At 32.2% G+C, this 23,515-nt stretch overlaps 1 protein-coding gene across 2 annotated transcripts; it reads right to left on the minus strand.

Moving 5' to 3' along the window:
* Positions 1-4,635: 4,635 nt before the first annotated feature.
* Positions 4,636-23,469, minus strand: LOC127717669 (hexokinase-1-like). 2 transcript variants are annotated; one of them, XM_052223413.1, is made up of 13 exons: positions 23,322-23,469; positions 22,384-22,552; positions 19,630-19,769; positions 18,077-18,155; positions 17,596-17,735; positions 13,838-13,943; positions 11,460-11,539; positions 9,790-9,902; positions 8,866-9,021; positions 7,199-7,350; positions 5,743-5,876; positions 4,978-5,079; positions 4,636-4,924 (listed from the first exon to the last, which is right to left on the minus strand). In XM_052223413.1, exons 1-12 carry the CDS (start codon positions 23,379-23,381, stop codon positions 4,990-4,992), a joined length of 1,419 nt encoding a protein of 472 aa, XP_052079373.1. In that variant the 5' UTR covers positions 23,382-23,469; the 3' UTR covers positions 4,636-4,924; positions 4,978-4,989. The 2 variants fall into 2 exon arrangements, with proteins under 2 accessions (XP_052079373.1, XP_052079372.1); XM_052223412.1 differs by having other exon boundaries at positions 4,636-5,079.
* Between the last annotated feature and the right edge of the window lie 46 nt (positions 23,470-23,515).

The following is a 23,515-nucleotide window of genomic DNA, read 5'->3' on the forward strand; positions in this document are numbered from 1 at the left end:
CAGACCTTGATGCTTAAGGCCCTTCACAACATTCAGGAAAAAGTTCATTTTGGTTTTGAGTCTGTAATTTTCCTACACTACGTAACATACAAATGCAAAATAATTAGTATTGTCTGATCAGTCCAATTAATTAATAATTTTTTTTTTTTTTTTTTTTTTAAATAAAAACTATACCAGTTAACTTCAATGAATAACATCGTATTTAAATAGCCTAAATGTATCATCTTTAGAATCAAGTTACGTACAGTGTAGGTGTGTGTGGCTAGATCAAAACATGTATAGATGAGATATTTTCGCAAGGTTGATCATCATTCTTAAATTAAAATGCAATAGATATATATATAAAATCCAACCCCTTTATTTTAGTCGTCCGTCATTCCCATTAACAAGTCAAAATGAAGCATAAACCCCTTGCAAAAAAACTTACCTTTCATGGTTTTAAAATTGCCTAACATGATCATATATTATAAATTGTAGTAAAACAGTAGATAAGAACCATAGTAAAAAATATTTAAAAAAAATTAAAAGTGTTTAGTCCTGTAGTAAATTGCAAAAATATAACACAAAAATGAAAAAATTTGCACTTATATTGAGTGATTTAAATTTTATATTATAGCATTGTACAAGATATTGTCTTCGTGTACTATGTACATGGAATAATTTATGAAGTTGATTGTTTGTGTTTTGCTTTACGTCCAGTGACAAATATTTCATAATTTTAAATACAATAGGAATTTCTTGCAATAGGAGGTCGACAGTGAGGTTGGACACGAAACTTGGATTACCACTCGAAAATGAGGGTATATTGGATAAGGACAGAAATTTAGCCTTGTAACAGCTGGCCACATCCGGACCCCTCAAATAATTGGTGCAGAATTTTTTAATTTGCAGAGAGCGTTGATCGATGAAATCTACTCTGAAGTCGCACATCGATATTTACGTGTTGTTTCCAAAATCATTTAAAGTATCTAACTTAGGTTAGATACTTTTAGATCGCTTTGGTAAGTGTGAGAATTCTGTGAAACTGTATTGTTTTTGTACTTGAGTTTTTGGTATGATATTCTATACTACCGACCTCCTGGTTGGTCTCGTGGGAGCGTGTTCGCATCGAGAGCGGAGGGTCGTTGGTTCGAATCCAGACTGGGTCCAACAAAGACGTTAAAATTGATATATGCTGTTTCAAAGCTAAACACGCGGCATTCAAGAGTAAGAGCAAAGACTGATCGGCTCGGAGTCAGAAATGTGTCCGGGTAGGGTGACTTTTCTTCCTGCAAACGGTTACCATGTGAACTTACACGTTAAAAATCCGGCTCAGCGTGTCGGTCTAGTACAAAGCAGGGTTAATATTCATATTATACTTACAAGTTGTTGTCCTTAATATGCATTTAATTTGCCGCTGGACGTTTAGCAGCCATCCATTATCACCATTTATTTTACCGTTACTACAACATGTACAAAGTGAAGTGTTTTTCTTTTACTGTTTTATATTACACCTTCTTTAATGTCCACTGATCTAGATTAAAAAAGGGCAAGTGATATTTTTCAACCACATACTTGTGGGATATCTTTGACGGTAAATAATATTAAATTACATGTGCATGTTGAGATATCTTTGACGGTAAATATAATTAAATTAACTCCGTAAATTTTTGGTAATGGGGCGGTTTTGAGTTTATTATTCTGTATAGGCATCTTTCTATTAAAAAATAGATATAAGAAGATGTGGTATGAGTGCCAAAAACTCTATGTTGACTCTTAATGTTTGGATTTGTCTGTGTCGTTGGGTTGCTGTCCCATTAATGAATACCTCTATCTCCTTTTATTCAAAACCAAAGGATTGACTTGGGTATAGAGATATTGACATCTCTGGACTTCTCCTGTCGGACAGTATACCCTTGCTAAGGGGTGCGTCCGTTTGGCTGTTCGGATGTATAAATACGCAGCTACGTTCGGTCGAAATAGATGTGTCGTATATCCGATGATTCGTGCAGTGAGAGTTTCACGCTATATATACGTTAAAGAACCATTTGAATAATTCTTTGAGGAAGAAATACGATCTACGCACAAGTCAAACAACAAACAAAGGTCAGCTTAATCTTCAAATAAGTCGCATGGCTGGTTTTAACACATTTTTTTCGCCTTTTGCAAAGTCAATTGTAGATGAAGAAAAACTTTAAATAAAAAAAAAAAAACAAAAAAACAAAAAAAACGATCATTTACTGAGTAAGACAATTTCTAAAAAATAAATGAAATGGTCAAAATAATTTGAATCCTTACATAAATTGCCTTTTAAAACATAAATTATCCATTTTTGCTTTTTTGACAACTATACAAGATAAAAATGACTTGAAACATCATTTTTTTTTCTTCACATAGACGAGACTGCCATCGTTGTACGCTTTAATATATGAGTAATTGCCACTCAATGAAGATTTTTTTTTCTGTTCTACCCCCCTCTCCCTAGTTTGGCTGGATAGGATACAATGTAACCCCTGATGTGGACAACGTTATTTAATGATAACAAAAAATTAAATGTAAAGAGAAGGATGAGGAAAGAAATGCTGAAATTTACGTTAATTGCAGATCTTCTTGCTATTGGTGAAAAAAAATCTAAAATAAAATCATAAAACATCAAAAGTCTTAACACTATTTAACTATGATTCCATTCTTGATCTTCAAACACCATATTATAAATCAATCCCATTGTTTGTCGCCCTTCTACCATTCGGCATTTGTATTTTAGCATTGGTACAATTTAAAATCCGAACTAAGCTACCGTTTATTGAGTTGTATATAATATTCAGGTGAATGTTTAGTTACCACCATAAATCTTATATTTCAGATAAAACCGAATCGATTAAAAAAAAAATAACGTTTTTTCATATGAAGGATCTCCTATTATAGACGTTTTCAAACCTATCCATGTAAATACTAATTCAAAAGTGTCATTTCTACTAAAACCCTCGCTTAAAAAATCAAATATATAATCAAATATATGAAAATTGAAAAACTGTTTGAGAAAATTATGAACTGAAGACTAATGATCATACATCACTAAATAAAGCTTATACATTGATTATTCATTAACGTCCAATGGCAAATATGTCATGCATATTCACGACGAGATGCAAACTGGATCGACCTGAAGCAAATGATAACAATTTTAGACTGACACTTTATTAAGATAGAGCGTTGGCTATAGATAAAACGTATGCCGTACTAGAATAAAGTTGAACCATGATCAAAATCGCAAGTTAAGCTATTAGTCCCCCCTCCCCTTTTTTCTCCACGGTAGACGAATGACAAAAACATGAATTTACAATAAATAACGGTCACGATTTATAAGTAAATGAGATATGGACTTATTTTGTAAATAGTAGCCTAACCTTAAGACCTCCACACCGGGTTAATAAGTTCGAGGTACAATAAGTAAACAAAAAAGATCATGTATAAAATGAGATCGTCCCAGTTATCTTACATAATTATTTTGCGTTGAATAACGATAAAAAATGCACAAACAGGTTTGTGATTGTTTTAAATACTAGCACTAAATCTGTGTCAACATACATCAATAGTGCTGTATTGAGCCATTATATCGTGTGTCTGTCTTTTGTATTTCGCTAAAATATTCAGAAATACGCCATTATGTTGTTAAATATAAACGACGATGCGATTTTGGGAGTTTAAGTCAAGGTTGAAAGACCTTTTTTAGATGATAAAAATAATTTGGCTAGGGCTTGACTTTTCAAATCGGTAAGTAGTACATCAATAAACAAACAAAACACCAAAAAGACAAACGGTTAAAAAAAACAAATCGTAGAGTACTTGCATTTACTGAAAGCTACCCTAAATCCAACTTAAATTAATGAATAAATCCTGTTTTCCAAGACACAAATATCAATAAGTATATGTTATATACATTAAACAGATGTATTGTTAAGACGTCATAAACAGTTTAGGACAAACATGACCATATGAAATGCAGAAACAAAATGATATTGGACCAGTATTGTTCAACACATATAAGGTTATGTTTTAATTTATTAAAACATAAAATGATTTTTCTTTGCCAATTGAAACATTGTGTAAATATCACAAATCTGCAATTCAGACAGTCAAATTCATACTCTTTTTGAATTAGGTAAATTCATCGGTTTCACTTGTACAAATTTCATAAATATAATTTGTAAGAGGTTATATTCGGAAGGTGAGTGTACAATTACATTTTATCAGATTACTACATGGCATTTTTCAGATATATTATCAACCTAAAGTTCAATATCAGCCAAAGAGCCAAAGGCTCGAGGACTGATATTGACCGAAGGCTGATAACACATCTGATATGAAAAATGACATGTTTATGATCTTTTTATCATATGCTTCAACAATGGAGAAAAATAACAGTTTGATATATTGATCCTTTTAAGTGGTTCTCAAGTAGATTTTTGAAGTTCAAAAAGTGAAAAGTTTACGGAAGCCAAATGTTATACATCCGATATGAACTCTTTCTATCCTATGCCCCAACAGAGGAGAAAAACAACAGGAACAAAATAAGCTAAACATATTAATTGGTTACTCCTTTTCAAGATATCGTTTTTTTTAAATGGCGGGAAAAGCTGACTCGGAACAAGCAAGAGATATAGGATATTTGTAATGTGAAAACTTCCTGAGATTCTAACATGTTTGACAATTGAGCAAATCTCAGAACAAGAACTATCAATTGTTTGAACTTCAAGGATTCCTCTAATTAAGGCACCATTATTTTTTCGCATACAATTTCTTTCCTTTTTTCGTTACAATGTAATTAGATATTAGTATTTTCATCAGATACACACAGATCAATGAAATTTTTTCATCGTTATGTCATGTATCTTTGTCAGAAATGCTTAGATAAAAGATGTTCCTCCATAGTAATGTCGTGTATCTTTGTCAGAAATGCTTAGATAAATGATGTTCCTCCATAGTAATGTCGTGTACGATATACATAGATCAATGATGTTTCTCCAAATCTTTCATGGCAACAGCTGCTACAAAGGCAGCACCTTCTCCGCTGCCCTCCTTGAGAAGAAATAACTTAACCTGAAACAAAATATCAGATATATTGATTGATTGGTTGATTGTGTTTAGCGCAACTTTAAGTACACTTTAATGAAAGAAGCCAAAAACAAAATATAAGATACAAAGTTATTGAAATCATTAACATAACTACACTATTTTTGGTTTTCTAGTATGATGTAAAGATGACTACTACTTCTATAAATAGTCTTCTCCATTATCCCAATCTTAAATTAATAGTCTCAACCCCTAATTGCAGGTGTCTATTAGAAACTAAAATAAGATAATAAGCTTCCTCGGTTATTTTCTTAAAAAGACTAAATGACCATCAACTAAAGCAGCAATGTCGTCACAGTAAAATTCTTCTTTTAAAATTCTTTTTTTAACGTGTTTTATCCATTTTTTGCTATTTTGAGTATTGAATATGTGACAATAAGAAACAAATGTGACATGACTGACATCAAATATTTTAATCACGAATTATTTTGATATGTTTTGAAGGCGTTTAAATGGAGCAAGTAGCAAACTTTAAAAACGTCCAAGGATTGTGAACTTGAAACAGTTCAGTAAATAATAATTAATAAAGAAAAGAATGTATGTATATCCATTACAGTACAATCATTTTAAAGAAAAGAATGTATGTATATCCATTACAGTACAATCATTTATTAGCTTTGTAAAGTTTACCTTTACGTCAGGCAACAATCTGTTTAATACATCCATCATGTGTATATGGTAGTTGGGATGATGTTCGTAGAGGGAACCATCAATACCTACTGAGATTTCCTTCTTCTCCATACGTTTTAAGAGCACTGCTAATGCTACAAAAGTACATAAGTTGCCATTGACTGCCAAGAATAATAAAATTTTGGCACAAAGGAAGACCTAACTGATCTATATGCTGGGCATACTAATAAAAAGTGGTATTAGTTTTCAACACACTGCATATTACAACATTTGCATAATCCTATTCTCTATTTATATCTTCATTTTAGAAAGGAAATAATGGTTGTACAATATATAAAAGTTATATACAATACAGCAATGGATAAAGTAAAGGACCCTGCATAAAAAAATAAAACATAATTCCACTGAACAGAATCTCAAATTAGCATCCAAATTCGGGCTCACAAATTAGTACTTCCGTTCCGTTGATGCGTACTGATATGACAAAGACCATGTTTAGCAATACAAAACCAAAATAATCTTTCAGACCAAGAAACGAATTGAAACATGCGGAGTAAAATTACGTTTAAAGATAAATGATAGTTGATTCCGTTTTTACTTATATGGTGCATAAGAATTTGCACACCTTAAAATCAACTATAATATATATATATATATATATATATATATCAGATGCATATCCTCGGAAAACTTAGGAATACTCAGTCTTAAGTGAAAACGTTTTGGATAAGACAGTGTATAGATTACTTTTTGATTGCACGTCCCAACTATGTAAATAAAACAATACACTTGTAAGCAATAATTATGCTGGTCTTTATCAATGTTTTTGATACATCTACAAAATCCCATACTGCTAGTGTTACTGTTTTCTAAACTTTGAATTTTTCGAAAATACTAAGGATGTTCTTCCCTAAGAAAAAAAAACATAGTTTGGTTTGTAAGAATTTTGGACCCATAATGCTCATCAACGTTGTACTTCATTTGGCGTTTTTAACTTTTGTTTTATTCGAGCGTCACTGTTGAGTCTGTTGTAGAACGAAACGCGCGTCTGGCGTACAAAAAATTAATCCTGGTATCTATGATGTTTATTCCAAGTAAAAGCAATGACATTTTCAGATGGCATTTCTGGTCTAACCTGCATTATTTGGAATTCAAAGTCTTAATAAAGGCATCATATTAAACAATGCCTTATTAACAAAGTCATTTGTACTTACCGTAAATTTCTGTTTTGTATATTTGATTTAATCACATTTGAACAGTTTGACTATTCTCAACTTCTAAATGTTTGTCAATTATGATCGTAATTTTGAGTTTCATATTAAATTAACACTAACTTTTCCTTTAGATAAATCGCTCTTCCAAACCTACATATTAGTGTTGAGTGTTGACCAAGCACATATTAAGAATATTTGAGGTTTGAGGCAATAAAACAATGCTTGCAAATAAAATGAATTACCTGAAGCTACAATGTATGCCCCTCTCTGTGACACAAGGTAACACACTTCTTTGACTAGAGCGATATCTTCTTCTGTAGCAATATTGTCTTCATCATGTAAATTAAATTCCTTCAGAACTTTCAGAGTATTGTTATTGCTGCCGTCTGTTTCGCTACATTCAATAACAAACACAACGTTTTATCAAAGTTTATATTTCAAAAAGTAATTATTCTTAATAGGCTTAAAATATTCATGTTTTCCTCTTTTAACATGTTGAAGAGCATACAATGTATGTACCAAACAGGATGTAGGTTATATGTAAATGAGACAGGAGTCTTACATGACAAAGAAACAAACGGCAACTGAAGATGAATATATGGTAATTGAAGACTGATTACTAACCTCTAGAAGGCCTCGATGGCCGAGTGGTCTTAGTAGTCCAACTACTGTATCACAAGCCTGTCAACACTGAGAGTGTGAGTTCGAATCCCGCATGTGGCAGGTGCGTTCGACTCTGATATTAATTGACTGGGATTGACATTTTTCCTACCGAAGGTCAGTGGGTTCTCTCCGACTTCCTTCACAAAAAAAACTGACCCTCACGAAATAGTGCAATATTGCTAAAATTGGCGTTAAACACCAATCAATCAATACTGACCAATAGATATTTTGTACTCGTCTCAAAGGTATCTGTACCTTTTGTATGCATACTTAAACTAAGTCTTGAAATCATATGATAGCATTGGGTAATGTCTCATATTAGTTAGATGATGATTTCAGTTAACAGTTAATATATCAAAATAAGGTGATGTGGAAAAAAACGTAGTTAAGAGATAACTATATTGTATTTGTATCTTTGCGGACGTCCATCGGTAGCGGAGACAGATAAATGAATATTTGCGACAGTAAAACTACCGATGGACGTACGCAAGATTCAAATATAATACAGTTATCTCTATTCTAATGCAAAATAAACAAATCATTCAACTTTAGTCATTATTTCGGTGTAAAATTTTCATTACACGAAAATTCCGCAAAATGATGTTATCTTCTTTTGCACCTAATCTAGGTGACGACATTGATATGCTTCTGGTGTCAGGCGTAAACACCGGGCGTTTTATGCCTTTTGTACATGTCCGCCTCAGGATGTGATAAGATTTGATAAAAACAAGATTTCTAGGTACAAAATGTGAGTTTTTTTTGTTTGTTATTGGAAAATTTACATGCCAATACATTAAGAAATTTGAAATGTCGGCTCCCCTTAGTTACATAGAGGGAGATAGAGAATTTTACGCTGATTGTCAACCAATCAGAACAATTGAAACAAAATAGTTGCATTAGAATTAGTGACACCAGGCTTATAATTATGTACGCCAGACAGATGTTTTGCCTACAAAAGACATATCAGTGATGCTGGAATGAAAAAAGTAAATAGGCCAATTAAAGTACAAAGTTGTAAAGCATTGAGAATAAATCATCCAGTTGATGTTTATTGTGATTATTTATTTCAATCAGTTCAATCTAATAACAGCTAGTTATATTACAAGATGCATTACTGTTATCTTAAGTACATGTAAGACTGTATTTTTTTTCTTTTCTGTATACATGTGTGTTATATCACTTTTTAAATTGACCAACTACATGTATGTCAGGCATTTCTGATACTAGTATGCACATAGTTACTTACCTTTCAATAGAAGCAACACTTTCTGCATTGAGTGACCATCGAGTATCTAATTTTTTGGAAGATGTTCCATTAAAAAGTGTTTTATTATCTATCAATTTTACTAAACACAATCTAACAAGTTCACCAATATACATTCCACTGAATGATTTTTCTAATCTACAATAGACAAATAAATTGTTTAAGGATGTTCGCTACTCTGTTTCAAAATAACAAGTTTTTTGAAAGACTGTTTTGAATTGATAGTATATAAATAAAGGAACTAAAAAAGCAGAAAAAAATGATGGGTCCGTGTGCTTGTTTTCGAGATATAAGCCATTGAAAATCTGGCGGGAAATGATTCTCTCTAGATTTTTCTTAAATTTAACATTGACACCTTTTGTCTTTCAAAAACAATGAAAAAATAACAAGGATTTTATAAGATTTTCAAATATGGCTCCTTAAACTATATGTAATAAAATGATGAAAAGAAAAGTAGGGGTTAGTGGGCAAATTTTTTTAATGGCACTAAATGGATAAAACCAGAGGATTCCGAAAATCTGGCAAAAATTCAAAAACAAGAGGAGCGAACATCCTTAACCAAGTTTTGTAAGCATAAATAAACTCATCAAAGATATGAGGCGTAAAATTGTAAACTCCAGACTCGCGTTACTTCACTGATTTCAGAAATCAGCTCTTACACATGCAGTATATTATATTAACTTCCAGTAAGGTATTCAAACGCAATGAATATGGTATTGATAATAATCCTATACTCTTAACAAAGTCATTTTCCCGGAACTTTTTTGGAGTAAAACTCTTTCTAGCCGACTTTGTTGGCCAATGATATTTTTTCGCCCTTTTGTAACTTCCTATTTTAAACAATAAATTACATACAAGTATGAAAAATGTTTCTAAAGATTACTAAAAACGGTCCTAAATACTTACGTATATGAATTGGGGTGATTAGAGAACTTATTAACTTCTCTTTCAAATTCATTCTTGTAAAAGTCTAAACATCCATTATCCCCTAAAGCTCCCCATTCAACATCAACGAGAATCTGTAAAAAAAAATTTACCATCATATTTCTTATTATTATAAATAAAACATTATATTCTTTGTGACAATACAATTCATAAACAAGTTCTAACAGCAACAATAACTCAAATTAAATATAGCTTATGAAACAGTACACAACTGAATAACTGAAAGAAGGCAAAGTTGACAAAACCCGGGGTATTTCTTCGCCGACACAGTGTGCTTGCTCCAATGTTGGTCGTTTAACTGGTCTTTTCCGACTTTAAAGATAAATATATAAGTTGAACAAAACGACACCCGTGAAATGACCATGATAATTTTAAAAATATAGTGCATTGGCCGATACAATGTTGTATCTTTCAAGGTTAATTTCATCTGAATGATACGTAACAATGTGTAATAAACAATATATAAATACCCCTTTTTTACAGTGACCAATGCGAATTCCTTAACTTGCCTACAAAAATAACCCATTTCAAACCGAAAGTTGGGAGAGCCGTATAATGAACCTGGCCCAAATTTTATTGGAAGTAAACTCACGTATAACTTTTTGGGGTACAAACTTTTTGATGATGTCTTTCTGTGTAAAATGTAACAAAACAAGTAAACTTGCAATCATGTCTTAAAATGTAATTACTGTCTTAAATTAATGTTTACCGCTTAATAATATTTCAGTTGACAATGTATGGATACTCATGATCGGCTAAATATACTTGTTTAAACCTATTTATTTACTTTTGACTTTAATTATTTATCCCTTGTAATTTTTTATTAACTGTGTATTTGCATTTAGGTGTCACAGGTCAAATTTATTCGTTCATTGTGTGTTAATTTACGTTTTTTGATTGAGTTAAGCCTTCCAATTGATATTTTATAGTGTGTTTTTCTATGTTGTGATGTTATACTATTGTTTCAGAAAAGGGAGAAGGTTTGGTACCATTAAAACGTTTAATCCCGCTGCAAATGTTTGCACCTGTCCTAAGTCAGGAATCTGATTACAGTAGTTGTCGTCTGTTTATGTAGTTCATACGTGTTTCTCGTTTCTCGTTTTTATATAGATTAGACCGTTGATTTTTCGTTTGAAATGTTTTACACTAGTAATTTTTTGGGGCCCTTTATAGCTTGCTGTTCGGTGTGAGCCAATGCTCCGTGTTGAAGGCCGTACCTTGGCCTATAATGGTTTACTTTTATAAATTGTAACTTGGATGGAGAGTTGTCTCATTGGCACTCATACCACATCTTCCTATATCTATTGAAACCAGTTTGTAACCGAAAGTCCTCCACTGTTCATGTTGAAATTATATAACTGGTCCTATTACCATAATTACTACTCACTGTCACACATTATTGACAACATTGTCATCCAAACCAATACACATGGCTAAATAGTATTTTGATTTTCTTGGTACTTGTGAATAAATGGTAAACAAAAAGGCAAACATTTTCTTTATCATTCAAATACATCAAGCACTGTGCATAACCTTACATCATATGAATAAAGGAAAAGTTGGGTATGTGACGATGAAACAGCAACCAAACAAGAAAATAAAACAAAAACAAATTGACAAGATTAACCCACCTTGTCTGAATGAGCATCCTCTGTGCTAACCCTTTTATAGCGTTTTCTGTCTTCCACTATACATGCATTTGATCCAGTACCTAAACAAATGAAAACAGATAAATGAAAATAACAATTTATAAATTTTGTGAGTCCGAAAGCACTTGTCTCGATTTACCTGCATCAGGAACACTTAAACCCTATAAAAAATAAAAGCACTTGTCTCGATTTACCTGCATCAGGAACACCCTATAAAAATAAAAGCACTTGTCTCGATTTACCTGCATCAGGAACGCTTAAACCCTATAAAAAATAAAAGCACTTGTCTCGATTTACCTGCATCAGGAACGCTTAAACCCTATAAAAAATAAAAGCACTTGTCTCGATTTACTTGCATCAGGAAAGTTTAAACACTATAAAAAAAAAAACACTTGTCTCGATTTACCTGCATCAGGAACGCTTGAACCCTATAAAAAATAAAATCCCAGGATGTATAATTACTCGAATACGTGAGGAGGTATATGATCACTCCCCTCCCCCCCCCCCTTTTGTGGGACTGGAACGGGCCCCCTCTAATGGTAGTCAGTTGCCCCCCCCCCCCCCCTTATGAAAATTTCTGGATCCGCCACTGATGACAAACAAATACCTTAAAGGAATAGCCAAATCCATCTAAGTTCAACTTTGCCTCAGAGATATGGAAAATGCCTTAAAGGAATAGCCAAATCCATCTAAGTTCGACTGAGCCTGAGATATATGGAAAATACCTTAAAGGAATAGCCAAATCCATCTAAGTTCAACTTTGCCTAAGAGATATGGAAGCTTCGTTTCTTAATAATGTCTAAATTAAATCAATGGAGAATTAAAAAAGTGTGTCATAAATCTTGTAAGTATCGAAGAACGGCCGTCCCAGCTGAAGGTACCCTGGGGTACTAGATAAGTAAACAAATAAAGGCTTATTTTTGTCTGTAAAAAACACCCGAGGAAGCGTATTTCGTTATAGTATGCACCTTTGTCTCTCGAAGTTACCTACATGTTATGTAAATGAAGGATATGTATTCACAACTGTGTTCTATAAGAAAGTGTCCCATCTAGTTTATACAGTTTTATAAGTAAGTAATTGTCACATAAGTGTAAACATTGAGCATAGAAAATTCTACAACATAACGTGTTGATTACAAGCAATACTTCTGTTACTTCTTTACAGTGATATAATTAGTATCACCACTTTGAACTGAGCAGCAAATTAGTTGATCATGATTAAATTTGAAATTAAATGATACAATGTAGTAAATAAAGTTCTTTTAATTAATTATAAGTCAAGTTGACGTATTGATAGAAGTTCAAATAATTGTGTTAAGTAATATGTAATCTCTAAAATTTTTGTTATATGATTTTGGCATTGGTAAATTTTCATCTTAATTTCTATAATAAATAACGAATCATTGATCACAAAAAGACAATTGTGAAAACATTTTAATTAAAATTGCTCGAGCAAACCTTATAAATACTATACAGGGGTGACTTAACCAGTTCATCAGATACAAAATCATACAAAGTTGAGTAAGATATGTGCAATGATGTTGGTTTTTTTTAAACGTAACGGTTGATGCTCTAACGGCTATAACTCCAATATATCCGATTATAAAAAAAGTATGCGTCCAAGATCTCTTTCTCCTTTACCATCTATATAGGTGTAAAATACAGTCAGTGAGGTTATATTCCGTTTATGAGGGTCTGGATTAGGTTGTCTTTCATTTCTTTAATTTTTTAGGCCATTTTTCACTATTCTTTATACTTTTTTCCCATTATTCTCTATTCTTTTTATTTAAGCACATCATTATTCTCTATTCTTTATTTTTTGGTCCATTTTTCTCTATTCTTAATACTTTTTGCCCATTATTTTCTTTTCTGTAAACCCTCATCCACACCCTCGTTTATTCGTATTGTCATAATTGTAAAACCCTTGTAAGTGTAAAATATGATGTTTCCATCCTGTATTTACACCAGTAGAATACAAAATAACCGTCATAGCCCGGAACAGATAAAAACAACTATTACAATACAAGCCTATTCCCTCGAGAGAGAAAAAATACCAACAAAATAACTATTCCGATATACCCAAACCTTAAATAATCTGCGTTTAAGGCGGCAGTTTGCAAACAAATTAAGCCTAGGCGTCATAGAACCAACAAAAACAAACAAAATGCATATCACTTTAAATCATTTGTTTTTGAATAATGCAACCATCATACTTGCTAAATTGAAAGAAAAATTGTTTGAACTCATATGTATGGATGTGAAGTTAGCAGCCGATTCGTTATTCGATATCCAATATCCAACCGGCATGTAGTCAATCAAGTGGCCAATACCTCTAAATCTGTAAATCGAAATTGCCATACCTAATATTAAACTAGCTGTGCATTGTTTGTCTGCATAGATTGATGCCATCAAAGTTCCAGTTGAATCTCCTATTCTTGCTACTATGTTGACTGCAGGTGATAGTCCCTAAAATGAAATGAAGAGGCTGTGAAATATAACACCTAACATCATATTTACAAAAAAAATGTATAATTTTTGTTATATAACCGAAACATCCATCACGTTCGATAAGAGGTACTACAGTACCGCAGCATAATGCAAAGAGAAGACATGATACAAAACAAGGAGAAGATTTATCTAAGGTCTCATTTGGATGGGAAAAAAAATGGGAAATTGGACTTGAGATGAGATTTGTCAGTATTGACTTTAAGATTTTTACAGAGGATGACCTTGAGGTCATTCCGCTGTATTGCTATCGCCTAAATTTCCATTATGCAAATTAGTTTTGGGATTTCAACCGATCTATAAAAATTATAGATCCGCGGTCATTACAAGGGAAAAAAGTGCATTTTTATACCTGCGATTCCGTTCTCCGTTCGTACGATGTTTCATCAAAAAATGGAATCATTTCAGTTGTTGATTTAGTACTGAAAATTTGACTGAATTATCTCCTTATTAAATACGGTTTTATATGTTTAATAGGTGTTTAAGAAAGAGGTCAGGTGCTCATGGTCATTCATAAAATTATCGTTCATTCATGAATTTATCGTAAAATCAAAATCACTACACAGGTCACACAGGTTGTATACGTAGTGTCAAAAGATTACCTGTAGAGTATCTAAAAATAGACAAACTTAACTGACTCCCCTTACTGTAGTATGTGATAACATTTTGTGAGGGAATTCGATGTTTGCTATACCACTGTTCATTTCAACGCACTTTATGACGATACCACTTTATCAATATGAATGAAATTTTTTGCAGTGTTTTGAGAAATAATTTTACTTTAGAATCGCGTATCATTTGTGAACTATTAAATGTTTTACAAGGACGAATTTTCTGTATAAAGTCAATAATTGTGTGAACTTTTGAAGCCCAAACTTTTTATAGCCTTAAATACGCTAATGAAAGATCCGAAAACTATACCCATACAGAACGACATGTTTTTGAAATTGTAGCAAAACTTTTGGTTGACAAATTTTAATTCGTTATTGCATAAATATTAACTTGAAATATCTGTCATTTTCTCCCTACCTAGTTTACCTCTATTACTCATTATGATGTGGACTTGACATTGTTATTGAATCTTATGCAATTTGATTGGATTAAGTTATTATTAGCTATAGATTACCTTCAAACTGTTCATGCTTTTTCGTACGAGTATATTGATTAAATCAGAGCGTGCATGAATGTGTACAGAAAATTAAATGACCTGCAAACTGGACACTGGACCAGTCCATATTACGTTTTATCAATGAATAGATTTTTTTTTTATTTCCCAAATTACAGGGCCCATAAAGGGCATAAAATCAGATACAATTGATTTACATAATTGGTAACAACAACAATAATAGCGGCATATAAATAGATATTTAGTATATAAGCATTGGTCAGAATCAGATGAACGAAACTTAAGGTATGAAAGGTAACAATTGCCACTTTTTATCTTTTCACATAATTTTCCACATACACATTAGATAAATTATTTTTGATAGCCTATTGCGGAGAAAAAAGAGAAAGTTTACTGTATAAACGTTCTATTCCATTAAATACGCCATTTTTCGAAGATAAATGCAGAAAAACATTTATGAACGGCTACGCCAGGTAAAATTGTTGTTTATCCTAAAAAAAAATACAATTTTCAGTTTCATTAGAATATTATAATAATAATAAATCCCAAATTTATGTAGTCATTAGATAAAGTCCTTATATGTCCGATCTGCCTATTTTTGGACATCAAAAGACAATACGATCGTTTTAAGGTCAATTTCGTCTACCTCACACAATCTTGTTAGGCACTATAATGAAATGGACCTGAAATTTATTTCACATTTTTCCTGAAAATTGATAAATATCAAAGCAACATAGAGCTGTTTGTTCTAGTTCGTATAATGACAATTTAATGTCATGTTTATTTGTGATGACCCCCCTTTTCGGGATTGCATCAGAATTATAGTTATCTCGTATCGCATGAGGATGACACATGTCAACTGAGCAATTATGTTTGGGACTTAGTTTTAAGAAATGATGTCAAAGTAACATTATGAAAATATTTTTAGTAAGCTGAAATATATATTTATTTTTTACATGTTTATGTCTTGTAAGATATTTTATTTCTGTCCCGTTTTTCAACATTTGCGTCTGGAAAGTTGAAATGTTTTAACTGAATGGTTAATTTAAATTAATTATGAAAATGGTTAAAATTAAATCAATAAAGGAAATTATTGCCCAGTTACAAACACTACCAGGGGATAATCCATAATGATTTTTTTTTCAGTTATATGTTTCAGCACATGTATAATTAACCCCAACTTTAGCCTGGTAAACTTGTTGTCTCCTTGTAAAATATAAAACATATTTAAAATGATTTCCTGCTAAAGTCTTATATTGATATAAAGTTAAAACCGTCTTGCTTCTCACTAGTCAACACTCCTGTCCTGTCAGGTTTAATTCTTATATATATGGATGAAAAATAAAAGTCCACAAAACATTAACATGGCAGCAATTGCTTTTACAGCCTTTAAGACTTTGATTTTTTTTTTACAGAAGAGTGTCCACCATGCACTTGCATTACACTATAATAATAGTAGAATAGTATGATATACAAATAGATGAAAATTATATATACATGCAACCGTAATATTAATATAATATATAACAACAAACCAGTGTATTCTCTGGAACTATTATTATATTAGTATAATAGTCTAAGGTATACTGATTTGTATCACTACAATATAATAGTTATTACGGTGAGGTTGAATTTCCTGTCATTTATTCATCATCCAAGCACGAACTTGTATAAGAAAAAAAAATCTCTGTAAATTAACCTCAGTTTCAGGTATAGAGATGTGATCTGTTTCTGTGACATGTGCTTTTGACCATCCACAAGAACCTGCGGTCATCCGATGTTCAGTACTTCAGTACTTTGATTTGTTTTGTTGGTGAAGTGTAAAAGGTCGTTTTAATTAGAGAAATTTCACAGTATTGATAAATAGACAAATTTAGTCATATTTGATATCAAATGTCGATATTTTGACAGGATATGTTTATAGCATATTACCTCCGATTACACATTTTTTGTTATTTATTTGTTATGGTCAGTATTTATATTTATTACATCACGCCAACACCGAAAGTTTTTTTTTTGTATTCCGTATTTTTTCTCCTAATTGAATAACGATTAAAATTTTTTTCTCTGGTAATAAATTGTATGTGCATATATTTTATCCTCGAGCATCACTGAAACTGCATTTATTGTTAAGATGCGCATCTGATGCAGTAAAGGTACCATTAGTGTTATTATTTAACCATATCATTTTAGGGACGATCTAGCTTAAAAACTGCATATTGCATTAGCGTGATCGTCAAAAACTTTGGAAGCAAATTGTTCGATTTATTTTTTCCCTCCAATTTATAATTTTTATTTTACAAGATCTATAAGGCCACTGTAACTTGAATGCTTATAATACTGTGTGAGCTCGTGGATGATGATAACAAAGACATATTTTTATTTCGTTCAACGGGGTGGCTTGAAGCATCAGATTATTTCATTTTGATATTTTGTCAAAAATCTTAACCCTCGACCGGATGATAACTGTAAAATATAAATGTTTACCCCAAGTCTGTGAATGGCATCCTCTAAGAGAATACAAGGGTCTAAACCTACACCTGTAGTACACTGGAAACCTTTAGTCCAAGTTTTCAGAGTACAATGTTTTAGACTAGTCTGTTCTGATGGAAAGGAAAATGTAAAACCTGAAATTTAAACATAGAGATTAGACATATATGTGTTTTATCTGTTTCGGCATAAAAAGTAGGTATTAAGACAGCAGTCGAACATTTCTAGCAGGGATCAATTAAAATATCAGGGTCAGTTAATTTTTTTGTCTTTCTTTTCCTTTGTCTTCTTTTATTTGTTTTTTTTTCCATTCCACAATCTTTGGAAAGAATGTGCATTATGATTTTTTTTTCTACCCTTTTGAAAATTCGGGATTAGTCCCTCGTGACCCTAAGAAGAAAAATAAAAGGTGTGAAGGGGATATTACGATATTCTGGAAAAGGAGGATGGGAATGACTATTTATTTTACGAGACTTACCTAGAGGGATAGGTTTGTCATTTCTTATTTCTTCGTCATGTAGGAAAGTTTGTATAGATGTTGCTATTTGGTCAAACACCTGGAATAATAATGAATATATATCAGATTTGTTTTTGTAAATAAAAATGCTAATACAGCATATGTGGCGTCACAAAAAGCCAAACCACATAGGGAATGATATACTTTATTTGTCAGGTAATGGTCCTAAAGAGGCATTGTACATTGAAAAAAGTTGATGCCAAAGTATTAAAGGTAGTGGGTGATACAGTTTGGGTTTTGAAATTTCTGTTATGTTTTAATAATAATGATAATAATGATAATTCAGTAGTTGTCAAAGGTTGATGTCTGTCATATTTATTTTTCGGTAATTGTTTTGTCATTAATCAGGTCGTTGGTTTTCTCGTTTGAATTATTTCACATTTTGGCATTTCGTTTTTTTTATAGCTGCCTATACGCTATGGGTTTAGCTCATTGTCGAAGGCCGTATTGCTTTCATGCACAGCATTTGGAATCTGATGCACAGTTTTCTCATTGTCGCTCATACCCGATCTCCTAATACTAGTATATGGCATCTCTTGATTCCATACTGGTGACGGAATTGGTTTAAAAATAATATTTACTACATTGTACGCCATGGACTTTCAGGCATATCGAGATAAAAATGCACAATTGTTGTAAGCAAAATAGTAATAACTAACCAATTGTATGATTAACAAAAACAAACCCGGAATTTCAATTTCTTATGAATAGTTTTTTTTAATATACGGTAAGTTGCCTCAGATATTTACGATTTTCCTTACAAAAAATTCTTATCAAAGATGTCAGACTTTTAATAAGAAGCTGCAAGGCATTAATCTGATTTAAATCTGACCTTTCAATTTGCTCCGATTGATTTGTTTGTAGCTCGTGTAAGGCGACAAGCAAGTCTAACGGAACAGATTGATTCAGTACACCAGACACGTGTTTCATTTATTTCAGACTCATCAGTGGCGCTCGGACAAAAACCGTTTTAAAAACCAAATCAATAACGAATCTGAAGAGCACTGAAAAAACGAAATTCCAAAAAGATGTGCTATATCAGACTAAAAACATCTACACATTTACCAGGGGTAGACAAACTTTTAATGTATTTGCTTCTAATGATCTTAATATTTTATGAACAATTAATTTACGGAAAAATTATTGATTGGTTGATGTTTAACGCCATTTTCAGCACTGTTGGGTAATTCGTGGCGACCAGTTTTTATTGGTGGAGGAAACTGGAGTGCCCGGAGAGAACCACCGACCTTCGGTAGGAAACTGACAATCTTGGTCATTTAAGATTGGAGTCGAACGCACCTGCTACGTACGGGACTCGAAATCACAACCTCAGTGTTGACAGGCTAGTGATACAGAAATGGACTACTTCGACCGCTATTCCACCGAGGCCCCAATTTGAAAAAAAATGATCACATCTCATTGACGAAACTTCCATCAACAGCAGAATCGACCCTTTTAAATCTAAAACCCAAAAAAGCCAAATCTGGGTAAGGCCTGTATAATAGTCTAAATACCTTCTCACATGGTCCCGTTAATAGCTGTCTATGGATGTTGAAATATTGCGTAGTTGTTTCTGCTACTCCGTTTACAAATTCTACCAATATAATTCTAAAATGGGTTCCTCCCAAATCTAAACCTATATATCTACCGTTTTCTGAAGAAGAAAAAAAGAAAATAATCATATCATATACAGGAAGTTTGAAATAAAGCGTATTTTTCACCGTAGACAAACTGAACCATATAATTTCATATTGCTTGTATGAATTGCAGTACTGAATAAATTAAATATCAATTCAATGAACCTTTGCCAAGAAATGAGTGTGTTATATTCTGTACCTACGTCGGGAATATCGGAATTCGAACTGTTTTTTTTTTTAATTCTTATCAATACTTATTTTGGAATGTGAAAAAAATAGATTACTACATGTGACTACCAAAATTGACCCTCGAATCAAACAGAGATCATACCATCGATGGTCTTTGCTCGAGGTCAGTTATAATCTAGCACCATATATGATCAGTTCCAATGTATATTCCGAATAGTGCATGTTCTGTCCCATTTGAGTGACATTAAATGAAAGGAGATCACAACACCTTGGTATTGAAATGACAAACTGGTGAATATATTTTGAATGAACTATTTACATGTAATAAAATTGAGAATGGAAATGGGGAATATGTCAAAGAGACAACAACCCGGCCAAAGAGCAGATAACAGACGAAGGCCACCAATGGGTCTTCAACGCAGCGAGAAAATCCCGCACCCGGAGGTGGTCCTTAGCTGGCCCCTAAATAAAAATGTGTACTAGTTAGTGAAAATGGACGTCATACTAAACTCCAAAACATATAAATGAACTAAAATTAAAAAAAAAACATACAAGACTAACAAAGGCCAGAGGCTCCTGACTTGGGACAGGCACAAAAATTACATTCTACAAAAAGATACATCTGATGAAGTAAAACCCATCACCGACCGGTACCAAATCATACAATTAAACAAAAACCTTTTCACATAGTATTAAATGAAATACATGAATACGGCATTAAAAATTACTAATGAAAGTCCGCTCGTTCGTGTTGTAAAAGATTGAATTGGCATTTATCGTCTTTAATTGATAACTACAGGTACAACAGAGTCATATCTTTTTGAACAGTATATAAATGGGCGCATGACGTTTGTGCTTTTTCTATCCGTAACACAAAAGGACACTCACTTGTGCTCAAACGAAATAGAAATTTGCGCTTTAAACTTTGATACATCTGCATGAACCAAATTGACCGGACATTTGCACTTTTTACCTATTGAAAGTTAACCCATACAGACTAAAATACACAAAAATGCTATTCAAGTTAAACATAGATAAAAAAAAATTATGGATTCAAGATTTTGCACTTAATTTGTTAAGCAGCTAAATACCATTAGTAGATTAAAAATGAAAACGTTATTCCTGTTGTGTTCATTCTATTTTCTGGAAAGTCCTAAGAACTCTTCAATTATAGTTTATATATAGAGTCATGCTGGCTGTTATAAGGAATTTTCTTCCATCCGCCCATTTGAAGTGTTGTCTTATTCGTTTGACAAAAGCATGATGTCGAAATATTTAGTAATTAAGACTTTCATGTGTGGGGTGTGAAATTTTATAACCATTTATCTCTATTAAAAAGAAACAATTATATAAAATTATCTTTGAGAATAATCAAAATTAATCTCTTTTTTGACAACTAATTATGTCAAGATTTTTTAAAAGTGCGATGGTTATATGTAGGTTCTTTTTAACTTCAAGCTGAAAATTAAGAAAAGTATTACAGAACTCCAAGGCAAATTCAAAAAGAGAAAGTCCATAAAAACTAACAAAAGCAAATGCTATCAATCAACAGAACAAGCGAAAAACAACTGCCATATTCCTGACTTGGTACAGGCATTTTCAGAAGTAAATGGTGGGTTAAACTTGATTTTATAGCTAGCTAAACCTCCCACTTGTATGACAGTTTTTAATAATTCAGTTAATATATGAATGCGATCTGTGTTTTGAATATTCAATTTAATGATATTTTAATTTTAACTATGATAACTCAAATGGTATGTTTATAAAACTCAAATGTCCTGTAAAAAAGCGCAAATGTCCTGTAGAAAAAGCGCAAATGCCCCGTGCCGTTATAAATCTACTCAGAAGAGCAAATGCGAACTTGAATTGGAATAATTTAATCGAGTGTATCACACGAGATTATCTATAATTAAATAAAAAGAAATTTCAAGTGTGTTGTTATACGCAGTTAAATATTGATTTTAACAAATTGTTGTAGTTACAAGACAATAATAATTAGGTGTACGTAGAAGAAAGTCTAAATTTGTTCTATTGTATTCAGAATTTGCTTCTTTACAAAAGTAAAGAGATAACGATTTAGATGCTTTGGACAACAATGCTTGTAAAATTATACTGAGAAACATTCAGTCGTAAAGTTAAACAATCAAACATATTATATTAAATTTTACAGACTGTGGCTACCTTTTGCTATTATTGAATAAAACCTGTTTAACCCCTTTACTTTATATTTTTCTTGATATAGTTTTGCAGTTTTATAACTACTTTCTTCCGATAGTTTAACATGTTGAACCCTAGATGTTTTTATATTGTTTGTGTCGTAATTTAGGGTTGATTTCTCTTTACTTAAAGATCTAGAAGCTCTTCCAGGCTCGCTTTTTCATTGGCATGTACCCACATTTCTACATTATCAAGGATATGTATGGTGTTTACATGAATTCTTACCATTGCCTTGTAAAACACCACTGACAAATGTGTAGCCCCACCAAAGGTCAGATTTTTTTTGTTCAGTTTCATTCGGATTGTTTGCATAATTTATCTGTTCTTCAAAAGTCAACATAAGTTTCTGCATATGTTCCTCAGTAAAGATTAGGTCCTGAAGAATGCTGCATACCTGAAAGAAGATTGTATACTAGTAGTTGTAAACCAAGTTATTGTTAGCGTTCGCTCGTCGTTTTTTTTTTGTTGTTGTTTTTTTACGGGGTTGTGTCGAAGTACAGTTACTCGTCGTGGTTCGTGCAAATGGTCCGAATTGCACCGTCCGCCAAAACATTATTCTAAATTCATAATTAAAATAATATTTCAATATCATCATTATCATAATTGTTTTATCATATCATGTTGATTCCACCCTCTTTTGACCACTGAACTTCGCTTCCCCATCCTCATTGCAGGAATACAAGTTTGGTTTATATGCTTTTAAACAAGGTAAAATAAGGTTTGTAGATGTTTATGTAGATACTATATATAACGTATCCCTGGTTCCGATACTCCTGTTGCAGCAAAGAGCGAACAAAGGGTAACTTTGTCGTATCAAATGATTATCACGTTATGTAGCTGTCGACGTCTTGTCTTTTTTCTCCATTGGAAAGATACAAATTGAAATAAATAACTTATATGTGAAATGAAATACAAAATTTACTATAAGTATAATGATTTCGGTCTCGTATTAATATATATGGTGGTGTTTAAAAATAGTAATTAGAACTCAAAATAGACTTATTCTACGTCTTAGGTGATCGATCAATAGTAATAATCCCATGGCCGAGAAGGTCTCGCCTTGGTCAAACCATATACAATGACTGTAGTGTTTATAAACATAATAAAGAAAGGCGAAAGATACCAAAGTGACAATCAAATGATAAAATGTCATAAAACTCTACCTGTTTTCTTTTATCTTCAGACAAAGCTTGGACGAATGGTCTTCTGTCAACGGGTTCCATCGCAGTTAAATAGAACGATTTTGTTTACAGTTAAAACTATATCGAAGTCTATTGAACTGTGAAAGATAATAAGATACAAAGGTTTAAATAGCTTGTGTATTTCAATACCAATTATTACAACTGAATTGTGGGTA

This window comes from Mytilus californianus, unplaced genomic scaffold (assembly GCF_021869535.1).
Source record: "Mytilus californianus isolate M0D057914Y unplaced genomic scaffold, xbMytCali1.0.p SCAF_10, whole genome shotgun sequence".
In the NCBI taxonomy this organism is placed as follows: Eukaryota; Metazoa; Mollusca; class Bivalvia; order Mytilida; family Mytilidae; genus Mytilus; species Mytilus californianus.

Excerpts from the sequence above, each read along its gene's own strand:
- LOC127717669 (XM_052223413.1), bottom strand. The coding sequence starts at position 23,381 with ATGGAACCCGTTGACAGAAGACCATTCGTCCAAGCTTTGTCTGAAGAT. Across the intron at positions 17,736-18,076 it reads TGACAAACCTATCCCTCTAG|GTTTTACATTTTCCTTTCCA; the intron begins GTAAGTCTCGTA and ends TTTAAATTTCAG. Across the intron at positions 9,022-9,789 it reads AATCACCCCAATTCATATAC|ATTAGAAAAATCATTCAGTG; the intron begins GTAAGTATTTAG and ends TGTCTATTGTAG.